General features: G+C 40.0%; 1 protein-coding gene across 8 annotated transcripts in view; it reads left to right on the top strand.

Moving 5' to 3' along the window:
- aopep (aminopeptidase O (putative)) overlaps positions 1-24,702 on the top strand; it is a 326,113-nt gene that overhangs the window by 221,899 nt on the left and 79,512 nt on the right. For 2 of the 8 annotated variants that reach the window (XM_059644621.1, XM_059644620.1), the window contains exon 14: positions 22,081-22,140. The exons of the other annotated variants lie outside the window; for them this stretch is intronic. In XM_059644621.1, the coding sequence (XP_059500604.1) occupies positions 22,081-22,113 (33 nt within the window). In that variant the 3' untranslated portion in view covers positions 22,114-22,140. The remainder of the gene's footprint in view (positions 1-22,080; positions 22,141-24,702) is intronic. 8 annotated transcript variants of the gene reach the window in all.

The raw sequence follows: 24,702 nt of genomic DNA, 5'->3' as shown, positions 1-24,702 counted from the left end.
TCCTATAACCCACCTAATCTGCACATCCCAGAACACTACGGGCAATTTAGCATGGCCAACCCACCTAGCCTGCACATCTTTGAACTGTGGGAGGAAACTGTAGCACCCAGAGGAAACCCACACAGACACAGGAAGAATGTGCACACTCCACACGGTTGCCCGTAGGTGGAATCACTCCCATGTACCTGGTGCTGTGAGGCAGCAGTGCTAACCACTGAACCACCATGCTGCCCCGGATTCTTTTGAAACTTGCAAAAAAATTTCCTGCTGACTTTCACTTTCTGTGTTTCACTTAGACCTGTTTGAGGTTGATTGTGCTCTCTATGTCAGGTTTCCTCTTGCAAGGAAATTATCTACATATCACTGACTGAGTCTCTGTCCAGTTTTTGCTAGATACGTTGAATGTACCTAGTCTTCACAACTCTAAACACATACTACATCTCATTACTTCGGTGTTTCGTCACCAAGACATTCTAACCAGCACTCAATGCTCAATGTTTCATGCTTGGCGCATTGTGATTAACCTTTACTTTGTCTTAATTTTTTTTTACTTTGCTGTGGATGTCAGGCTTAAGTAAATTAAACCTTGTTCTGGGAATGTGTTTAAATATTAACTTGTATTAACCTTTATATGTTGGGGAATTATTCTGAAACAGAACAGAGAGTTGTTCAGTCTGTGTTCAAGAAAAATGGAAATTACTGTCCAGCAAAAACTTCTGTAAAGGCTTCTTCATAATCAGCTCACTTCTTTCTGAAACACCATTTGATGTTGATTGATTAAGTGGTATTTAAGTGTGATTGACTCCATTAGTATTGAAAATTATTTCAATCTGTTGGTGTAAATTGAAAACCATTATTTAACACAAATACCTCTGACAACCTATAGATTGCAAATCAGTTTCTCAAAACCTTGATAGTTTTGACAGTTGTATTGAGCATAGACTCTGCATTGATCTACTTGCTGTAACTAGTGACCAAAGTAGAAATCTACATGCTCGCATTCTCATGGTTTTCTTGTGTTTGACCGTGGAATTGAAATATCTTCAGTTTGATAATTTGGTGTATTGATGCACACTTTACAGCTTTTCAACATCTGTGTCTACCTTTGGATATCAAAATCGATTCTTATGACTGCTCTGTGACAGGATTATCCCTGTATTCTCTTGACAAAGTTCCTCCAATCATTTCTATTCAACTGTTCGAATAATAATTTTTAAACATGACAGGAAACAACCTTGATCTACCTGCAGTTAATTTCTACATTTGAAATGCTCGTGCAATTTCTAATAATCACACTGTCATCATGGGATAATTGAATACCTCACTGTAAACTATGTCCTTGTGAACTTCTTCATTAATTAGCTTGACCAACAAAGACATGTCATTGTGTTTGTACAGTAATTCACAACTGACTCAATTGCTAGAAATGAATCAGTTTTCAAGGGAACTCTTGAAAGAACACAAGAATTTGCATGATCTGCTAATTTGTGGTATTTAATATTGTACCAATGGATAATTTTATCATTTAGTTATCCTTATTCAAAGACCATTTTGTGTACGCTTAACACTTAGCCAATGACAGACATGCTTTTACTGATTCCTATTATACCTAGGCTCAGTTTAACTGTAGCCAGTTTCTTACCACCCTAAAAGCTGTTACCACCTAGAATAGAATAGGATGCATTGTCATCCAATTGCCATAGAATAGGATGCATTGTCATTTTCTACATTTCTTATTCCATTGGGATACAGTTCTTGGGACAACTAGGCAGTTTTGTGATTTTCCACAGGTCTGCTACATCTGTTATAGTGAAAAGAAATTATTTCGTAACACATTTTAATGTTTAATTTGGTGGTAGCTATGTGATATTTATAGTCACCAATTTTGGTGGCTGTGAGCCTATAGTGTCGCTATGTCTGGGCCAGGAGGACTGGAACATAGGGATTAGGAGCAGGAGTGGGCAATTCAGCCCTTCCACCCCACTCCACTATTTAACATGTTCAGGGCCAATCTTATCCGGATCTTAACTTCTAATATAACGACAGTTCACAGACGGTATGTTCCTGTTAGAAGGGAAAGGGCACAATGGGTGAACAGAGATATTGAGGCTCTGGTCAAGGATAAGAAAGAGGTATATTGTCAGGTATAGACAACTAAGATCAAGTGAATCTCTTTGAAGAATATCAGGAATGGATGGCCATTACTAAGAGGGAAACCAAGAGGGCAAAAAGGGGATGTGAAATAGCCTTGGCAGATAAGGTTAAGCATAATCCAAAGAGATTCTACAAGTAGGTGAAGAGCAAAAGAGCAACAAATGAGAGTATCAGGCCCCTTGAAGACCACCGAGGTTTTCCTTATGTGGAACTGCAGGATATGGGTGAGATACTAAAAGAATATTTTGTGTCAGTATTAACTGTGGAGAAAGACATGGAAGCTAGGGAACTCATGGAAATATTGTTGGCTTTAAAATAGTCCACTTAAAAAGAAGAGGTGCTGGAGGTCTTAAAAACCATAAGTGTAGATAAATTCCTGAGGCCCAATCAAGCATATCCCAGGACATTGTGGGAAGCTGGGAAGAAATTGTGCAGTCCCATTTGCTAGATCTTACAAATGGGTCTAGTTTAGTTTGAGGAACCTGGTTGATGTGGATGAGTTGGACTGAAGGATCTTTTTCCGTGCTGTATGCTTTCATGACTGCATAACTCGATATCTTACACTCCAATGATATGCTTTCATGACTGCATAACTCCATTCTACTGTCTGCCCACCATCACTCTTTTTCGCGTTCTTCATCTGAAACATATTTATTTCTTTCTTGAATCTGTTGATTGATTCTGCCGCCATTGCGCTTTGGGGCAGTGAGTTCCACAGATTCACAACTCTCTCAGGCAAGTAGTTCCTCCTCATCTCAGTTTTGAACCTACCTTCTCTCACTCTTTATCTATGACATTTTTATTTGAGACTGCCCTACAAGGGGGACAATCTGTTCAGTGTTCACCAAATCTAATCCTCTTTAGCATTTTATATATCTCAGTCAGATACTCCTCTCATTCTTCTGAACTCTGGCGAGTGCAAGCCCAAGCTATTCAACCTTCGTACGACAGCCCTTTCATCCCCAGAATCAATCTGGTGAACCTCCTCTAAACTGTTTCCAATGCCACCACACCCCTTCTTAACTAAGCATGCCAACACTGTGCACAGTACTCTAGGTATGGTCTCAGCAACACCTTACATAATTGTCACAACATTTCTTTATATCTGTAATCCTATCCTTTTGCAATAAAGGCCAGGATTCCATGTCTTTTTTATTGTATTTTGCACCTGCATATCTACTTGCTATGATTTATACACAAAGAAACCCAGATCCTTCTGCACTGATGCATTTTGAATTTGCTTCCCTCGTAAAAAATAATTTGCCCTTTCGTTTTGCTGGCCAAAATGGACAACTTCACACCTAGCTACATTAAACTCGATCTGCCAGATTCTGCCCCATTCTCCTTAGATGATTAGTATCCATTTGTATGCTCTCTATCACTTCATCAGAGCCTGTTTTCTTATGTATTTTAGTATCATCAGAGAATTTTGCTATGTTACACTCTGTTCCTGCTTGCAGCTCATTTGTGTAGATTTTAAAAAGTTGAGGTTCGAGAACTGGGTCCTGTGGCACCCCAATTGTTTGCCATCCAGAAAAAGGACTCACTCAAATGAATGAATGATTTTATATAAATATGTTTGTTTTTTTTTAAAAGAAGTAAGAATGAGTGATTTTGTTGTCGCATATGTAGGAAGATACATTGAAATGTGCTTTTTTTTCCCAATCTGGTACCATTTTGAGTAACAAAAAGAGTAAAAAGAAATGACTTAAGTAGAGTTCATCTTCTGTTCAAATTGGGTCTTTTTTTTCCAAACCTCTGCTTTCTGTCAGTTGGCCAGTACTCTACCCTCAACCCCCTGGGATCTAACCTTCTGAATCATTCTTTTGTATGGCACCTTATCAAGTGCCTTCTGGAAGTCAAGGTATGCCACATCCACCATAACCCCATTATCTACCTTGCTAGTTACATCCGCAAAGAACTCCAGAAAGTTTGTCAAGCATGACTTGCCGTTCATGAAACCGTGCTGATACTGGTGAAATGAGCTTTGTTTTGTTGTTGAGTTCTTCTTTTAAACAAGTTAGGCAAGGTAAACCCTGTTTTTATGATTTAATGTTTGTCTGGGACTTTCTACAGTTCTGGCCAATCAGGGAGATATACTTAATAGTTTGAAATAGAGTTGTTCATTTAGATGGCATGCTACTGTTAGTTTCTTTGCATAGCTGGACCCAATGCCTTTCTGTCTGGGTTCTCCTTTGTTCAGTGGATAAGCTGTTGGTGGTATGTCTGTCCAGAATAACTGTTGCCTCTTACATTACGCTAATGTCAGTAGCACCTGGCTGCTGCATTTGCATTGTGTTTGGTGTGTGGATTTTGTGATTTCAGATTTTACTTGGCAAGTGTACCCAACAACATTTGGCCAAATTAGCAATCTATCTGTGTTTTAGCAGCTACTTCCAAATGTTCAGTTGTCTCCTCCTTTATGACTGACTCAGCAACATGCCTACTACAGAGGTAAAACTAATTGGTCTAAAGTTTGCCATTTTTTTGCTTTTAGTTTTGAAAAGGGTGCCATGTGAACATGTTTCCAATCTTTTTTGGAATGTCGTAACTAATGCATCTGCTATCTCTGCTCCCACCTCCTTTAATATCCTAGGGTGCAGAATTTCAGACCCTGGGGACTTATTTGCCTTAATTCCTATTGGTTTGCTTAATACTTTTGCCCTAGTTATAGTAATTTCACCAAGTTCCTCTGTACTAACTGCAGTTTTGGGGAGGAAATTATCTTCCACTGTGAAAAGAGACAAAATATTAGTTTAATGTCTCTGCCATTTCTGAGCCTCGTGTTATTTCCTCATCATTTTTGTCTTCTAAATGGCTAACATTTTCTTCCACTATTCTCTTCCTTTTTTATAATACAATAGAAGCTTTTGGTACTAGTGCTTACATTTTCTTTTGGTTTCCTTTTGTAATTTATTTTAGCTCTTTTAGTTTTTCGTAACTCTTTGCTGATATTTAAATTTCTCCCAATCCTCCAGGGCGCCACGAACTTTAGCAGTATGATGTGCCTTAGTTTTTGCCTTTATTATCCTTGTCCTCCTCCTTAAGCCAAAGATGATTATTTTTTAACCTTTTTTACAATTCCTCTTCCTGTTAGGAGCATAATTGAGAGGAGTTTGCTATCTCCCTAAGCATTTGCCACTGTTCTTCAATTGTCCTGCCCTTTAATATTTTTTCCCAGTCCTTTCAGGTCAGCTCCTTCCTCATGCCTATGTACCATTGACCAACATTAGAACTCTTGTATGTGAATCTGTCTTCGTGCTTTCAATCCAGATTTTGAAACTCTAGCATGCTGTGGTCACTCCTTCCAAGAGGATCCTTAACAACAAGACCATTTATCAATACTTCTTCATAATATAATACCAAATCTAAAGGCCTTTTTTTCCTTCATGTATATTGCCAGACCTGCTGAACCTTTCCAGCAACGGAGGTACTACGGTGTAGAGCTGGATGAACACAGCAAGCCAACCAGCATCAGAGGAGCAGGAAAGCTGACATTTCAGGACTTGTGCTCCTGAGATGCTGCTTGGCCTGCTGTGTTCATCCAGCCCCACATTTTATTATCTTGGAATTCTCCAGCATCTGCAGTTCCCATTATCTCTGATTTCAGGACTAGACCCTTCTTCAGAAATGGGGGAGGGGAAGGGGTTTCTGAAATAAATAGGGAGAGAGGGGGAGACGGATAGAAGATGGATAGAGGAGAAGATAGGTGAAGAGGAGACAGACAGGTCAAAGAGCACATTGGGAACAGCGGATACAGTATACCACATGAGCAGATGTGCAGGTGAACATCTGTTTGATGTAGAAAGTCTTCTTGGAGCCTGAGATGGGGGTGAGGGGGGAGGTGTAGGGGCAGGTGTAGCATTTCCTGTGGCTGCGGTCCTTGAAAAACGAGGACATCTGAGATGTACTGGAGTGGAATGTCTCATCCTGGGAGTAGTTGCGGCAGCGGCGAAGGAATTAGGAACAGGGGATGGCATTTTTGCAGGAAGGTGGGTGTGAGGAGGTGTATTCTAGGTAGCTGTGGGAGTCGGTGGGCTAGAAATGGATTTCAGTTTCCAGGTGGTTGCCAGAGATCGAAACAGAGACATCCAGGAAGGAGAGAGAGGTATTGGAGACAGTCCAGGTGAACTTAAGGTTGGGTGGAAGGTGTTGGTGAAGTGGGTGAACTGTTCGAGCTTGTTGTGGGAGCACGAGCCTGCACCGATACAGTCATCAATGTAACGGAGGAAGAGATGGAGTCCAGTGTATGTACGGAAGAGGGATTGTTCCAAGTAACCTACAAAGAGGCAGGCATAGCTTGGGCCTATGTGGGTACCCATGGCCACCTCCTTTGTCTGTTGGAAGTGTGGAAGGAATTGAAAGAGAAGTTGTTGAGGGTGAGGATGAGTTCACCTAAGTGGATGAGGGTGTCAGTGGAGGGGGACTGGTTGGGTCTGTGGGACAGGAAGAAGCGGAGGAATCTGTATGGGGAGTTCAGCAACTGCTGTTCCTGATTTATTTAATCCGCAGTTCTTTTGGCTTTTATTACCACATCTAAAGGAGCCACTTCTCTGGTTGGCTCTGTGGCATTTACGCTGTATGAACCTTTCTTCGAGGCTACCTTTGCCCAGCTGATTGATCCAGTGAAAATGTATGTTCAAATCATACTCATTATCATTTTCATAAACCCTCATTATTTCCTGGTTTATACTATGCCCTATTTTGGAAGTACTGCTTGGGTGCCTGCAAATTACTCCTACCAAAGAGATTTTTCCTTTGCTTTTTAATTTCCACCCAGACTGATTCAACATTTTGCCCCTATGCTCTCGAGAAAGAAGTCCCAGCCTGTCTAGCCTCTCCGTGTAACTCAAACCCTCCAGTCTCAGAAACGTCCTTGTACATCATTTTTGCACTGTTTCCAGTTTAATAACATGTTTCATTTGGCAGGGTGACTAGATTTATATGCAGTGCTCGAAATGCAGCCTTACCAATGTCTCGTACAGCTGTAACATTATGTCCCAACTCCTACACTCAGTGCTCTGACAAATGAAGGCAAGCTTGCCAAATGTCTTCTTCACAGCTCTGTCTACCTATCACACCAATTTCAAGAAACTGTGTACCTGCATTCCTATGTCTGTCTATTCGACAACACTCCCGTGGGCACTATGTCATCAATAATCAATAAAGACATTCCAACTCCTGCTCCTTCTTATCTATCCTTTCGGAATACTGAGTGCCCTCAGACATTTAACACCCAGTCCATATCTTCATGTAACCACTTTTAGGTAATCCCCACAGGGTCATACCCATTTGTTTTGATCTGTCCCGTCAGATCATCGACTTTATTCTGAATGCAGCTTCTCCAGAGGTTTGTAATGTCTGAAAAAATTAGTAAAAAAAAACCAGAAGCATACGTAAAAGAAGCACTAGGCCATGAATTTGTGGAGAGTGAGACACCAGCAAGTAAGATATTGGAGTGAATGCACTGGAGAAAGCAGGGATTGCAGAGAAGTGATTTCAGCAAGAGTTGAGCTGAGGATGGAAAGAGGAAGTTGGTATTACAGATATGGAATTTGTTGTTCTTTATGTTGGAAATAGAGGTAGGAATCTCACGTTAGGGGCAAAGAGATGACGAGCTTTACCACTACTTGTGCCATTTCACTTTTCCAGTTTCATTTCATTATACTAGTTTGCCAACTGACAATGTGAGACTCAGTTTCGTTAACTCTCTTGAAGAACGATTCTGGCCTAGAAACCTTCAGCTGTTAAATGAATACGGTACCAAAACTGGGAGAATGGGGGCAACTTAATTTTTATTTAATATCCTAAGCAAATCTGAGGCAACTATAATATACATTCTTAGAGAAATTTAATAACATGATTCATAAAATAGAGCTTACAGAATAATAACTAAAAATATAACTGTTCAAGACAATGTTTTAGTTTAGTTTCCATAAATTGTAATAAATTTCTTCAATTTCTTTTAAGACCTGCCATGGACCTGTAGCATAAATTGGCAGTTCCTACTATCTCTACAGACCTGTTGCATTTTGTTTTCATTTACCTTCCTTAGAAGGATGTGCCGAGTTACAGCAGTGTTTGCATTACGAAAGGAAATTTTAAATCAGGAGCATTTTGTCGAACATATGATCAGTGGATTGAAACAATCCATTCTGTTGCAAAATTGCACGTTGGAATCAGATCAAAGTCATATCTGAATGTTTTTGTGCCAAATAGCAGCCACATTATTTTACATTTAACTTTTGAAGAAGAATATGTCTTTGAAACTCTCCCAAATTTACAAAGAAACCTTGTTTTTCATGGCCAAACCTTCTAAGAGGTCTTTGTACTATTTCCATATCAGAATGAATCCTGAGAAGATTGTTGAAGAATCATGACCAAAGCTTGGTTCCACACGAAATTTTATTCTATCATAAGGCAATAGTCCATCAAGGAGTTCATATGACATAATCGACAAGAGAAGCTGAGTTTGAGTAATTTATCAATGTGATTGATTTTGATATTGTTACTTAAAAATTCAAAAATAAGTATTCTTATGTTTCTGTTATTCTTCCACGGGATGAGAACAGTACTGGCAAGACCAACAAATGTTGCTCATCCCTTAATGCTCTTGAAAAAGTGATGGTCTGCCTCTGTCTAAGTGGGCAGCTTACTGAGCCGCTTCCAAGGTTGGTTAAGGGCCAACCACTTTTGTTGGACTGGAGGCACCTGTAAACCAGACAGATAAGGATGTGACAGAGATAGTTGGAACTGCCGATGCTCCAGAATCTGAGATAACACGCTGTGAAGCTGGGTGAACACAGCAGGCCAAGCAGCATCAGAGGAGCAGAGAAGAGTCAAACTTTCCTGTTCCTCTGATGCTACTTGGCCTGTTGTGTTCATCCAGCTTCACACCATGTTTTCTCAGATAAGGATGTGAGATTTATTTGCCTAAAGGACATCAGAGCAAACCATGTGGGTTTTTATGACAATCTGGTGGTTTCATGCCACCCCATTACTGAGACCAATGTTTTATTCTGGACATTACTTACTTAACTGAGCTCAAATTCCACTGGCTACCATTGTGAGGTCCAAGCTTGCATCACTGGTGCATTATCCCTCTGGGTTATGAGTTCACTAGTGTTACCACTGTGCTACTGTCCCCTCTCGAAATTCTATGACAATTTACAGCAACATTATATAATTTAGTTTTGGGCCGCATGCCTAAGAAAAGATGTACTAGTGTTGGAAGGGGTCCAGAGGAGGTTTACAAGAATGCTGCTGAGATTGAAGAGCTTGTCAAATGAGGATCGCTTGAGGACGTCGGATATGTATTGAATTTAAAATTCACCATCTGCCATGGCAGGATTTGAACCCATGTTAAACAGAACATTAGTTGAATTTCTGGTTTAGTAGTTGAGCAATACTACCACTCAGTCATTGCCTTTCCTAACGACATTGAGCAGGAAGGAACAGTGGATAGACTTGCACCATGTGGGCTGCAGTGGTCCAGTTAGATGATTCACCACCGTCTTCTTCCAGAGAAGTTAGAAAGGGTCAATAAATGCTGACCTTGCCAGTAACCCATGAAACAGTAATTTAAAAAAAAGGTCAAACAAGCTGAATGAAAATTGTAAACTACTACACCCCTCATGCCCCACACCATTGGGGTGAAATCTCCACTGAGTAGAAAATATAAGTGAATATTTTCCACTTTAATCTGTGATACTTCGCATATTAGCAAATAAAAGCTGTTGACTCAGTAGAATCTAAACATATGATACAATAGAATCCCAAACATCATCATGGACTTGTATGAAAGCATCAAAACCAGGGAATGCTAGAGAAACTCAGCAAGCCTGGCAGCATCTATGGAAAGCGAAGTGGAGTTAACATTTTGAGTCTCCTTCAAAGAAGACTCATGATGTTTACACCACAGAAAGAAACCATTTGACCCGTCATGTTCACATCAATCAACAAAGATCTGACTACACCATTCATGTATTCCAGCTCTCAGCCTATAGGCCTGGAGTCTAAGGCACCATAAGTGAATATCTAAATGTCATTTAAATGATATGAGAGTTGCAAACAGTGTTCCAGACTCCAACTTCATACTGGGTGGAAAAAAATTCTCCTCTACTCATCTTTTAGCTTGTCCTATTACCCTAAGTCTATGTGATATCAAAGTGTAGAGTTGGATGAACACAGCAGGCCAAGCAGCATTTTAGGATACAATCCTAAGTCTATGTCTTCTGTTTATTGAGTCACCGGCTAGTGTCAAAAGTGCCTTCCTATCTGTTTTATCAGTATTTATATATGTTAACTCGTGAAGTTTTGAGTGTGGACTACAAGTAATAAAAAATTATTTTTGATTTTGAAAAGGTCAGATGGATAATCTTAGTTTTGTTCACAATGTAGCATGTTGTTTATGAACTACAGCAGCTTTGTACTGCCTCCAGTTGAGCTAATTCAAACAGTTCATTATAATGATTCATACTTCAAAAGAAAATAAGTATAGGTGGAATCATCGATGTATAGCAGCCACCTAAAGGGTAAACTTTTACCTTGTGAGAGAGTTTTTGAATCTATGCAGAAATTCAAAATTTTGTCATTCCGTTAGGCATTGTGCCCAAAAAAATGACATCTGACAGAAGTGGATTTGTACAGATTATTGCAAACATCCTCTTGGAATAGAATGCTTGTCAGAAGTCTCCTGAAGTGGAAAACTCGACTGTTTTAAGTGGTTTTCTAGACCAGACAATATATGGTTGATACGCAGGAATGGAATTGATCATGGTCAAATTATTCTCTGTGGATTTGCTAGCTGCTGTCAGCTGTGTAAGGCTAATGCTATCAACTCCCTTGTATGGTGAAAGGAAGTGGAAGAATGAGGCTTGCCACCCTGTTAACCTGTCTAAAATTTTTGGTCTTTAGGCTGCTTTTACTTTACTAATACAGTATTATGGATGTGGGCTACATTTACATCTGTTTGTTGGAGAAAAACATAAATGATCTTGCCACCTGACAATTCTGATGTTCAAAATAATTACTTTCTTTTTTAACAATTTACTTCAATGAGGTGTGAAAACTGCAATAAAAAAACACTAAAACAGAAGTTGTTGTGGAAACTGAGCAGGTCTGGTAGCATCTGTGGAGAGAAAACAGAATTAATTATTTGAGTCCAGTGACCACATTTTTGAAGAAGGGTCACTGGAATCAAATGTTAATTTTGTTTTCTCTCCATCGATGCCACCAGACCTGCTCAGTTTCTCCAACAATTTCTGTTTTAGTCTTTTTTTAGATCTCCAGCACCTGCAGTTCTTAGTTTTAAATTCTTAGATGGCACCTTTATGAAAGAGTGACCATTTTCTCTTTTGTTTGGAAACGGAAGTCCTCAAAAATACATGTACTTCCATCACAAAATTCAACATAAGTGAAAATGCACAATTAACAATTCAGTAAACTTGCAGATTTAATATGCAATTTTAATGAAAAGCCATGACCAAACACCAGTTCTGTTCCTTTCCATAGAGGCTGCTTTACCAATTGAGCTTTTCTAGCACTTTCTTTATTTTATTGCCATTTTCACCAGTAATGTCTGTTTTTATCCAATAACCCATTGTTCAGATAATGGTAAAGTCATTAGTATTCACAGTTATTTTTGCAAATGTTCCTGCACTCTTAGATGAAAGCAGATGTGTAATTAAACAGGGAAATGTCAAAGTCACTGTCTATGATGCGCGGGCTGCATTTGCTTGGCAATAATTGTATCTCACTGAATCAATCACAGTTGAAATGAAATTGAAGTTGAAGTAGAACTTGCATTCTGTTCTGAGTTAAAACTTGCAACATAACATTGGCGCTGACTTGAAGTGATAAAAGAAGCCGGTTTTAGGGCTATTTAAAGTTTGCACTTTATTAAGTCTGCATTAATTAGCAGAGATAAATTTTAAAGTGCGAGCAAATTATGGCCTGTTAGCCTCTTTGAAAGCCTTAACAAATGTCTAGTTTCATTCCTTCAGATTTTATTTGATTGATATCCTAAAAAGTGACTTTTTTTATCTTTCACTGTTCGTATTATTTTCACTGTCTTAATCTATTCTTTGTTCTTTTTGTGTCTGTACCTGAAATGATGATGAATTCTCAGACACAGTTTGCTCCCATCCTTAAGCTGTTTGTTTTGTGGTTCTTCAGTTTGATTGTTTAAGGAGTTAGAAACTTACTTGTCATGTTTACCAAGGTCGATGGTGTGTTTACCAGGCTATAGGTTTTTCTGTCTGACTTTAGGCAACTTCTCATGCAAAATATAGTTGCAATTAAATAGACAATAACAAGTCTAACTAATGACAGATGCTATTAAACTCAATCTGACAAAGTTATGGTTCTTTGAAAATTGCTCTTTCTTATAAAGTTTGCTCAAATTCGCAGTGAAGGAATTTTTTTGGCTTGTGTGAAAGATGTGTAAATAATTTTAAAATCTGAAAATTAAAAAGAAAGAACAAAGCACGGAACATCTGGATCATATCTCCATATGAAAGGCAATCTCAGGAACGTACACAGCAAAATCTTTTATTTAAGGCCCCAGAATGTTAGCGCAGGCCTCAAAACTGGAAAAAAAATGCTAATTACTTTCAAAGGTTATAAATAATTTCACTCATGAGCAGTTTTATACTTTTCCTGCATGAACATTCTTTGTTGTTAAGATATCAATTTTATTGCAAGTTGGAGTGGGGTGCACTTTCAAATTCAGAGTAAAATGCATCTTGAATTGAGAAATAACAAAATCTAGCAATTCAAATTTATTAGACACATCAGGAAGGAACAAAACACAATTATTTGAATCAGACTTTAGAAAGAGGTTAATTTGTCGTGTTCATAAGTCAGCAATTATGAAGATTTTTAGGGTACTGATTTATTAAGTGAGGTCATTGACAAAATAGATACATGAAAAGGATCCAACCTTTGACAATATAAAATACAGTATGATAGGAAATATGATGATGAAATGATTCCAGAAGAGCAGGAGAATGATGGCTTTTTTGTTTACCTGTTTCTGTAATTATTCTTAGGCTCTTTGGTCATATTCTGTATCTCTGTAGTAGTTTTATTGGTCTTACATTCCTCCGCTTGAAATATAACTGTTCTGACGGAACTATTTTTATGTCAATTGGCACGATTCCTTATTTAGATGAAAATGGTGAATCACCAGGGTTGAAAAAAACATTGCTTTGGAAGTGAACATTCTTCAAGGATGTGTCAAATTGCAGCTGTTCTTTCAATGAAGGCATGAGCATTGAGATAGTTGATATATTTTAATTTCAAGTTCCTGAATAAAGTACAAGTCATCCATGGTTTCTGCTTTAAGTACAGAACTGAGTATGCATTTTGACTGTTAGCATATACTTGTGCCTGTTATGGCATATATAAAAACATTATTTCATATTTTAGTTTATAGAAATACTTATTTTTTTCCTGATTGTCCTGAACCATGCAGCTGCTGTGGCTTGCTGCCTGGGTGATTTTCTCCCATGATTACATCAATGACACATTTCAACTTGAGATCTGTAACAATCATGCTATATGTTAAGAGGCTAATTTTCTTTGCCATTATGATAACATGTAAATATATTTTAATTTTACACCATTGTTAAATTATCTATTGCATATTTTTGATCTTGGATAGATTTCTAAATTCAGTGAGTAAAATCCGTTGTTTCCTGTCATTAGCCATATCTAGCAACCAATATCGTTATCATCCATAAAGTGTGAGAGCAGAATTAGGCCACTCAGTCCATTGGGTCTGCTGCACCATTTTGTCATGGTGGATATGTTTCCCAAACCTATTCCCTTGTCTTCTCCCCACAACCCTTGATCCCTTACTAATCCAGAACCTATCTGTATCTGCCTTAAATCCACGCAAAGACTTGGCATCCTATAGCAGCAAGTTCTACAGAGTGAACACCTGAAGAAGTTCCTCCTTAGCTCAGTTCTAAAGGGTCCTCCTTTGTCTCTGGGGCTGTGTCCTCAGGTCTTACTCACTTTTACAAGTGGAAACATTTTCTCCAGATCCTGTCTATCCAGGTCTCTCAGTATTCTATAAGTTTCAGGAAGATCCTCCCGTCATCTTTGTAATCTGCATTGAGTACAGACTCACAGAGTTCTCAACTGCTTCTTTTATGACAGGCCCTTCATCCCTGGGACCAATCTTATAAACCTCCCCTAGAACTCCTCCAACACCAGCACATCCATCCTTAGATATAGGGCCCAAAACTGCTCAAAGTATTCCAAATATGCCTGACCAGAACCATATACACCTTGAGCAGTAAATACCTGCTCTTGTATTCTAGCACTCCCGAAATTAATGCTAACATTGCATTTGCTTTCCTAACTGCCAATTGAACATGCGTGCTAATGTTAAGCGCACTCTGAAATAGGACTACCAAGTCCATTTGTGCTTCAGATTTCCAAAGGCTTTTCCATTTAGAAAACAGTCTACGCCTCTACTGTTCCTACCAAAGCGCATTACTTCAGACTTTCCCACATTGTGCTCCATCTACTACTTCTTTGCCTGCTGTCCTAGCCTTTCCAATTCCTTCTGCAACCTCCCCACCTCCTCAAAACTACCTGTCCCTCCAGCTACCTTAGCAACAATGCCCTCAGTCCCATCGTCCAGATTGTAACAATACAAATAGTGTCGTCACAACACTGACTGTAGTAAAACTCCACTAGTCATCAGCCACTCTCTGCTTCTGCCAGTCAGGTTTTTATGGTGTCTAAGACAGTGATTTCCAGTTTGATCAGCATGTCTCATTATGAGAGATAATTTCATGAGGGAGAAATTCTAAAAATTAGCTTGTCTTATTTTGGTGGGTGGCAGAAGAGACCCATAGTTTTAATTTTTCTGGTGAAAGATGGAACATTCACAGGGGGTACCTAAATTGCCTTTATTGCCACATCAGTAGCCTGGAAAAGAAGTTTCAGGGTCTGTAATTTGCACAGCTTTACCAATTTATGCCACACAACTTTAACCCAACATCAAAGCAAAAGAAACTAAACTGTCAAAAGCATTCCACGTCCCATTGTTGACGCATTAAAATTTGCCCTATAAGAAGAATATTTTGACCTTTGGTTTCAAGAAAGATCACCGTGTTTGTTGAAACTGCTGCAGGAGGATTTCCAAGATATCCTTGGATGTTTGCCGTACTTTTCCTCCAGATGCTTTCTGATACATGTCTGGCCACTACTTAGATTTCATAAATGTTTGCCGCAACAAAAACTCTCTACGCCTTTTAATGACTTGGAGTGTTCTTGCATCATTATGTCATTTTTACCCTCACACACCCTCAGACTCCCTCACTGAAGCTGTAGGCTGCAGCATTCACAGGTTGGACTGCTTTTTCCTGTCAGACCATTAGGTGATGGATCGTATGGAGCTGTCTTTATATGTCACATTCTGTTCAACTTTAGGAACTGCTCAAATTTGGGTGTCCACATATTGCAAAAGATGCACACAGATTTTCTAATGTCATCACCATGTTTGATGAATGAACTCTATGCACGTTCAGCCACTCTGAGTGATCATTCATAAGGACTAAGAACATTGAGCCCATTGAAAAGACAGTTGTTTGTAACTATATCCAGGGTTACTCAGCCATTCCCACACATATGGGAGAGATGCTGGCATTATTTTTGTCCTTGTTGGTACACTGGGCACTGTACCACCAACATGGCTATGTCTGTATTCAGTTCTGGCCACCAGACATAACATCTTGCCAGCATCTTCATTTTGGAAACCCCTGGAAGGCCCTTGTGGAGTTCAGGAAGTATTTCATAGAATCTCATGGAATCTCTGCAATGTGGAAGCAAGCCCTTTGAACCAACAAGTCCACACCGAACCTCAGAGCATCTCACCCTCACCCGTCTCCTTGTAACCCACCAAATCTACACATCGCTGAACACTATGGGCAATTTAGCATGGCCAATCCACTTAACCTGCACATCTTTAGACTGTGGGAAGAGACCAGGGCACCCGGAGGAAACCCATGCAGACACAGGGAGAATGTGTAAACCCCACACACATAGTCGCCTGAGGGTGGAATTGAACACGGGCCCCCGGCACAATGAGGCAGCAGTGCTAACCACTGAGCCACCATGCCACCCTGGTATCTGGTGGCAATGTTTGCTCAGGACAATCACTGTTGCTACCCATAATAATGTACCATCCTGTACTGTGATCTGGTCTCTCTGGATCCAAAAAGGTTTCAGTTCTGGTTGTGACAGCTGTTTGGTTTCCCCTATCACCACCAGCTGCTTCAGTTTTTCCAGTACCAGATCCTTTCTGCTCCAAAGTCTGATGTTGTCAGCTGTAGCTGGAAGTGTGTCCAGAAAATTTAAGACCATACAGTGGTGTACCTGCCAGCGAGAGGTGGCACAATGCATTTGCATTTGCTACTGGTCGTCCCAGATGATATTGCAACTTACACACTTAATTTAGAGCCCTCGGCTGAGTTCGGCCTGAAGCTATAGGCAGTACTGCCTTGTCCTTTATAAGTAGACATAGCAGGGGTTTGTGGTATGTTATTGTCACAAATTTACATCTGTAAAGGCACTGGTAGAACCTTCTGATTCCAAATATGACCACCCAACCTTCCTTCTCTATCTGGGTGTATTTATCCTCTGCAGTAGACAAATCCCTGGATGCATACACAATTGGACACTCCTCTCCATTGGGCCGCCTATGAGATAATACAATCCTGATACCATATGGGGAGGTGCCACATGTCAGCTCCAGATCTCACTTGGGATCACAGTATGCCAACACCTTAGAGCATGATGTCTTTTTCTTTACTGAAAACTGTGGCTTGACTACATAGTGATTTCCAAGGCTGACCTTTTTTTACGAGTTGACGCACAAGTGCCAGGATGGAGGCTGGTTATGTATGGTCATTCTGTAATAATTCACCAGCCCAAGGAAAGATGCTTTCTGATTTCTGCCTCTACTTTTGCTCATAAGGCAAATAGCACTGAGTAGGCCTTGCAGAATTGTGATGTTGCTTTCTGGAATGTGGCCTTGGCTTCTTTGAAAGTTCCAAAACCTTCCTGAGAAAGCTTCTGGTGGTTAATTAGGGCTTCACTCAGGCAGCCGTTTTCTCATCGAAAAATGTTGAGCCAATTTAGGTGAATCTTTCTCAACCAATTTCACCCCATCAAGTTTAGGCGGAGTGGACTCGATGGGCTGAATGGCCTTACTTCCACTCCAATGTCTTATGGTCTTATGCCTGAGCCTTTTACAACAATCAGCAGTAACTGAACCAATTGCTTCCCAAAAGACACCAGAACTGATGATGTAACCTTAATCTGTAATGCTTCTCTGGTATAGGTCCTACCTGAGGTTTGGCATAAACTTAAAGGTTGGAGTTGAGAGCAAATTTTGTTAACATCTGGTTCTGCAGTCACTGAAATGGCTATACTGGTATCAACCTCCAATAGAACAGGGTGGCCATTTAACCAGAAGTTTATTTTGATTGTTTCTACTTTGATGTTGCTAAGTAATTTGATTGTTCTAAGCAAGATGTAGATGGGCTTTCCAGGGTGTGCATTCTCTTGCATATTGACCTGTGAGTCCTCTTACTCAGTTTAGGTGTGGTGAGACTCTCTTCCTGTCTCGAGTCCACTTACTGGCAGCAATTACACCGAGGCCAGGCTTTCTTTTTGAGTTTTGCTGTGGGCTGATGTAGAGTCCCTCTGTTCAGGAAAAGTCCTGAGTGAGGCTGTGTAATTGCCATCACTCATGTGGTGTTCTCCAGGCTCATTCGGCCTGGTGAGGGTGTCCATTTCTGTGGAGTACCCTGCAACTCATGTGTTCCACTTATTTTCCAGTGATAAAACTAGTTGTCGTGCCTGTTTGAAGTTCACTTGGCTTCAGCCGCTAGATGCTTTTGCATGGTTGCGCCATTAATCCCACATACCACACAATCTCGCAGCATCTCATGAATGGTTAAACCAAAGTCATATGCCTCTGCCAGTCATCTTAAACTAGTCAAAAATTCCGATGTGCATTCCCCTGCTTATCAAGTTGTTGAGTAAAACCAGTAGCATCTCAGAATTAGCGGAGTCTTGGCGTTGTAATATTCCTTAAATAAATCCGTCATTTTCAGAAACATTTTAGTATCTGGTGACTTTCATTTGTCTCAAAGTGATGTGCCCAGAAAAAATAACAGGAGATGGGAGAGATACTAAGCAAGTATTTTGCATCAGTGTTTACTGTGGAGAAGGATATGGAAGATAGAGAACTTGGGGAAATAAATAGTGACATCTTCAAAAATGCCCATATTACAGAGGAGGAGATGCTGAATGTCTTAAAATGCGTAAATGTGGACAAATCCCTGGAACCTGATCATGTGTACCCTAGATCTCTGTGGGAAGTTAGGGAGGAGATTGCTGGGCCCCTTACTGAGATATTTGTACTATTGATAGCCACAGGTGAGGTACTGGAAGACTGGAGGTTGGCTAACATTGTGCCACTATTCAAGAAAGGTGTTAAGGAAAAACCAGGGAACTTATAGACCGGTAAGCCTGACATCAGTGGTAGGCATATTGTTGGAGGGACTCCTGAGGGACAGGATTTACATATATTTGGAAAGACAAGTACTGATTAGGGATAGTCTGCATGGCTTTGTGTGTGGGAAATTGTGTCTCACTAACTTGATTGAGTTTTTTGAAGAAGTAAAGAGAGGATTGACGAGGGCAGATTGGTGATGTGATAAGTGCCGTCTTTAGTAAAGCATTCGACAAGGTTCCACATGGTAGACTGGCTACCAAGGTGACATCACATGGAATACAGGGAGAACTAGCAATTTGGATGCAGAACTGGCTCAACGGAGACAGGTGGTGGTAGTGGACGGTTGCTTTTCAGACTGGAGGCCTGTGACTGGCAGTTTGCCACAAGGATTGGTACTAGGTCCATTTCTTTTTGTCATTTATATAAATGATTTGGATGTGACCATAGGAGGCATGATTAGTAAGTTTGCAGATGACACTAAAATTGCAGGTGTGGTGGACAGCAAAGATGGTAATCTCAGAATACAACAGGATCTTAATCAGATGGGCCAGTGGACTGAGGAGTGGCAGATGGAATTTAATTTAAATAAATGTGAGGTGCTGCATTTTGGAAAGACAGATCAGGGCAGGACTTATACACTTAATGGTAAGGTTCTTGGGAGTGTTACAGAACAAAAAGACCTTGGAGTGCAGGTTCATATTTGCCTTGGAAGTGGAGTCGCAGATGAATAGGATAGTGAAGAAGGTGTTTGGTATTCTTGCCTTTATTGGCCAGTACATTGGGTATAGGAGTTGGGAGATCATGTTGCATCGCACAGGGCATTGCTTTGGCCAGTTTTGGAGTAGTGCGTGCTATTCTGGTCTCCCTTCAATAGGAGGGATGTTGTGAAACTAGAAGGGTTCAGAAAAGATTTATAAGGAGGTTGCCAGGATTAGAGGTTTTGAGCTATGGGGAGAAGCTGAATAGGCTGGGGCTATTTTCCCTAGAGCATTTGAGGCTGAGGGATGACCTTCATAGAGGTTTATCAAATTATGAGGGGCATGGATAGGGTAAATAGGCAAGGTCTTTTCCCTAGGGTGGGGGAGTCCAAAACTAGAGGGCATAGGTTTAAGATGAGAGGGGAAAGGTGTATCAGGGACCTAACAGCCAACTTTTTCATGTAGAGGGTGGCGCGTGAATGGAATGAGCTGCCAGAGGATGTGGTAGAGGCTGGTACTTTTACAACATTTAAAAGGCATCTGGACGTGTATATGAATAAGAACGGTTTAGTGCGATATGGGTCAAATGCTAGCAAATGGAACTTGATTTATATAGGATATCTGGTTGGCATGGATGAGTTGAATTGAAGGATCTGTTTCCATGCAGTATATCTCTATGCTCTATGAACGCGTTCTTTCCACACACTGGGTCCAGTCTTTGACAGTAGGATTGAACATGTCGAGGTTCTCAAAATAGAGCATGATCCCAGAGTTGCTTATTCCGATTCAAAGACGACTATTGCCTGCTAATTTCTTGACAGGAACATGCTTTTCTGTCACTGCTACTGAAGTAACTTCACAGAGACCGGTATCCCGTCACTGAATTACCCTTGGAGGGTCTTTGACACTGATCCAGCTCCAGGAGTCAAAAGGATTTCTGACACTTCTGTTCTAATCTGTCAATCTCAGCTCCCTCATTGGACTAGATTAATAGCCTCAGTCAGGGATCTTATATTCTATAAGGTCCACTTGCTGATCTTGTAACAATCTCTAGAGTTTCATCACCTGTTTCTGTGTTAATGCAATATAATTATTTCATTTGTATTACATTTTGAGAAATAAAGTGTTACATTCCTAAACTGATAAGTATATAAAATGTTGTTTCATACGCATGCGGATATGTCAGAAATTCAATTTTAAATACCATCTGTAGTTGAGTTCTTTTAAAGAATGTCATCAAACACATCATATGTTGAAGTGAAAAAAAAATGCTACTTTTTCTTCATAGTGGTTAAGAAAGACACCATTACCTCCTTTAAAGGGCATTGGAATATAATTTGAAATAAACAACAACACATCTTTTAAGGAGCCATTCAAAGTAGTGGGTCTAACTTTGCGTTGTGCTAATATCAAGCTGATCCAGAAACAATTTTCCAGTGTTTTCCCACTCTGCCCAATACCTATTGTGTTTGTCTTTCTGTATGCCTGTGTGTGTGTGTGTGTGTATGTGCGTGCGCGCGCACTTATTCATTTATGGGATGTGGGCATCGTTAGTTAGGTTACCATTTATTGCTAATTCCTAATTCCTGATTGCCCTGAGCTTAGTTAAGTGTCAACAGCATTGCTGGGGGCTTGAAGTTGCATGTAGACCAGATGAGGTGAGGATGCCAGATTTCCTTCCCTGAAGGACATGAGTAAATCAGATTGTTGTGAAAAAAATCAATCAGCACAAGTGAAATGGCCACCACTGGGCCAACTCTTTATTTCAGATTTTTAACTGAGTTCTAATTTCACAATCTGCCATGGTGGGATTTGAAACCATGTTCCCAAAATATTCGCCTGGCGTTCTAGAATGCTAGGAGATTAAAACTTAAAACAGTAATGTCATATGCCAATAATTTAGAAGTGTTTACCTGCAGCTAGAGTCTACTAACTTGAAAAAATCGTGATTCTTGTTTAGTACAGAAACCTAATGCATGCTTTCTATCAACATGGATCTGAACATCAGGTGAACTTGGAAACTTTGCATATTTGATAAAAATCTTTAATTTTTATGATGACACCGGGACTATCAGGGCTTGATTTCCAATGCACTACTCCGGTGCCACATTGAGAAATGAAGCCATTTAAAAAGTAGTTGGATGTTCTGTGTCTGAGTAATGTTTAAGCATGATACTTTTCCACAGATGTGACAGGCTGACCTTATGAAAATGCCTGTGTTAACCAGCACTGATTATTATTGATTTTTGAATCCTATATGAGCAACATTGTAAATTTCCCTCTACCACAGAATCAAATAGCAGAAAAAGAAACCGTTGATTTATTATAACATAACAAGGTGTGGAGCTGGATGAGTACAGCAGCCAAGCAGCATCAGAGGAGCAGGAAAGCTGACGTTTTGGGTCTAGACCCTTCTTCAGAAAACTGAAGAATTTCTGAAGAAGGGTCTAGATCTGAAATATCAGCTTTTCTCCTCCTATGATGCTGATTGGCCTGCTGTGTTCATCCAGCTCTACACCTTGTTATATCTGATTCTTTAGCATTTGCAGTTCCTACTATCTCTATAACCATTGCTTTATTATGTATATTCCAACTATTTGAAAGAACTTTGTGATTAGTTCCTCTCATCTGGTCTTTTTCTACATACTTTTGTAATATTTTATAAACTTTTCCTTCTGTTCTAAGGTATACAGTTCAGAGCTATGGTCTGTCCTGTAGTTGGTGTCTGCAGAATGCTCAACACTGGTAAGCTTTTCTACCTGTAATAACGAGTCAGTGCAGTTAATATACAGCAGTCAGCTTGGTTGGATAAAATGTATATCTTGTGGGATGTGGGAAGTCATGAAAACATCATTTGTTTGAGGTGAATATATCAGTAAGAAGTGTCACTAATTGTATAGGCTTGATCTCCAAGTTTCAGAACTCTAATGGTGGCTGGAATAACTGTTATGCACCTGCGTGGCAGACAACTGATGCGGTTCGAGAGGTGGACACAGGGCAGCTTAGAGATGTACGGGCAGATAAGGAATGTGTGACTGTCAGGCAGTCAAAATGAACCAGGCTGGTACTGCAGGAGCCCCTGAGACAATCTCATTTACAATCTCAGTTTTATGTTTTGGGTACTGGTGAGGATGCTGGTTCATCAGAAAAATGCAGTAAGAGTCTTATCAGTGGCACTGTAGGTGACTCAGCTGTATAGGAGGGGAGGTGGAAGAGTTGTACTGGTAGAGGATTAACTTGTTTGAGAAACTGTAAAGACTGTATTTTAATTTACCTAATTTTTGACTGGAGACTGAAATAGAAAGGACGTTTTTATGCCAAAAGATTGAAGGAGTAATTGCTGTGCTTTAAAAAGCACGTTACTGAAACTTATTTTAAGTTGTGTTTGCAGTTCAAGAGATTATTTATAGATGGGTTGGCACCTGAATGTGTGCAAGAATATAAGAAATAGGAGCAGGAGTAGGTTGTCTGGCCACTCGAGCCTGCTCCGCCATTCAGTAAGATCATGGTAGATCTTTTTGTGACTCATCTCCACTTACCTGCCTGCTCACCATAACCCTTAATTCCTTTACTGTTCAAAAATCTATCTACCTTTGCCTTAAAAACATTCAGTGAGGTAGTCTCAGCTGCTTCACTGGGCAGGGACTTCCACAGATTCACAACCCAATAGGTGAAGAAGTACTTCCTCCACTCGGTCTTAAATCTGCTTCCCCTTATTTTGAGTCCATGCCCCCAGTTCTACTGGAAACAACCTCCCCGCTTCTGTCTTATCTATTCTTTTCATAACTTTATATGTTCCTCTGAGATCCCTCCCTCATTCTTTGAAATTCCAGTGAGTATAATCCCAATCTATTCAATCTCGCCTCATAAACCAACCCCCTCACCTCTGGAATCAACCTAGTAAATCTCTTCTGCATCCCGTCCAGTGCCAGTACATCCTTTCTTAAGCATGGAGACCAAAACTGTACACAGTACTCCAGGTGTGGCCTCGCTAGGACCCTATACAGCTGTAACATAATCTCCCTATTTTTAAGCTCCATCCCGCTAGCAATGAAGGACAATGTTTCTTTACTTTCTTACCTGAAAACTAACTTCTTGTGATTCATACACAAGCATACCCAAGTCCCTCTTCATTGCTGTATGCTACAATTGTTCACCATTGAAATAATGGTCCATTTTGCTATTATTCCTACCTCACATTTACAAACATTGTACTCCATCTGCCAGACCCTTGTCCACTCATTTAATCTATCTATCCCTCTGCAGACTTCCTGTGTCTTCAGCACACTTTGCTCTATCACTCAGTTTAGTGTCATCTGTGAATTTTTAGACACTACACTTGGTCCAGAACTCTGAATCATCTGTGTAAATTGTGGTCCCAACACTGATCCCTGAGGCACATCACTAGCCACTGATTGCCAACCAGAAAAAAAAACATTTATCCCCACTCTTTGCTTTCTGTTAATTAACAATTCTTCTATCCATGCTAATGCGTTACCCATAACGCTGTGCACCTTTATCTTATGCAGTGGCCTCTTGTGCACTACTCTGTCAAGTGCCTTCTGGAAATCAGAAACACCACATCCGCCAGTTCCCTGTTGTCCACCATGCTTGTAATGTCCTCAAAAAATTCCAGTAAATTAGTTAAACATGAAATAATCTGCCTTTCATGAACCTGTGCTGTGTTTGCCAAATGGGACAATGTCTGTCCAGATGTCTCGCAATTTCTTCCTCAATTATAGATTCAAGCATTTTCCCCTAAATAGAAGTTAAGCTAATGGGCCTATGCTACCTGCTTTTCATCTAACTCCTTTTTAAAATAGTGGTGTTACATTTGCTGTTTTCCAATCTGCCAGGACCGCCCCAGAGTCCAAATAAGTTTGGTAAATTACCATGTATGCTATTTTCTCGCCATCACCTTTTTAGTACCCTGTGACGTACTCCATCAGAACCAGCAGACTTGTCTACCTCTAGCCCTATTAGCTTGTCCAGCAGTACTTCTTTAGTGATGATGATCATTTCCAGATCCTCACCTGCCATGTCCTCCTTGCCATCAATTATTAGCATGTTACTTCTGTCTTCCACAGTGAAGACCCACAAAAAATACCTGGTCATGCCTCAGCCTTTTCCTCATTTCCCATTATTAAATCCCACAATTTTCAATTTAGCCACTCTCTTTCATTTCATGTAGTTGCAGAAACTCTTGCTATCTGCTTTTATATTCTGAGCTAGTTTATTCTCATAATGTTCCTTACCTTTCGTTTATAGCTTTTCTCATGGCTTTGTATTGACCTTTAAAGATTTACC

The sequence above is a fragment of the Stegostoma tigrinum genome, chromosome 3, assembly GCF_030684315.1.
Source record: "Stegostoma tigrinum isolate sSteTig4 chromosome 3, sSteTig4.hap1, whole genome shotgun sequence".
Classification (NCBI taxonomy): domain Eukaryota; kingdom Metazoa; phylum Chordata; class Chondrichthyes; order Orectolobiformes; family Stegostomatidae; genus Stegostoma; species Stegostoma tigrinum.
Note: the sequence above shows the minus strand (reverse complement) of the source record. Positions and strands in the feature narration are given on the sequence as shown.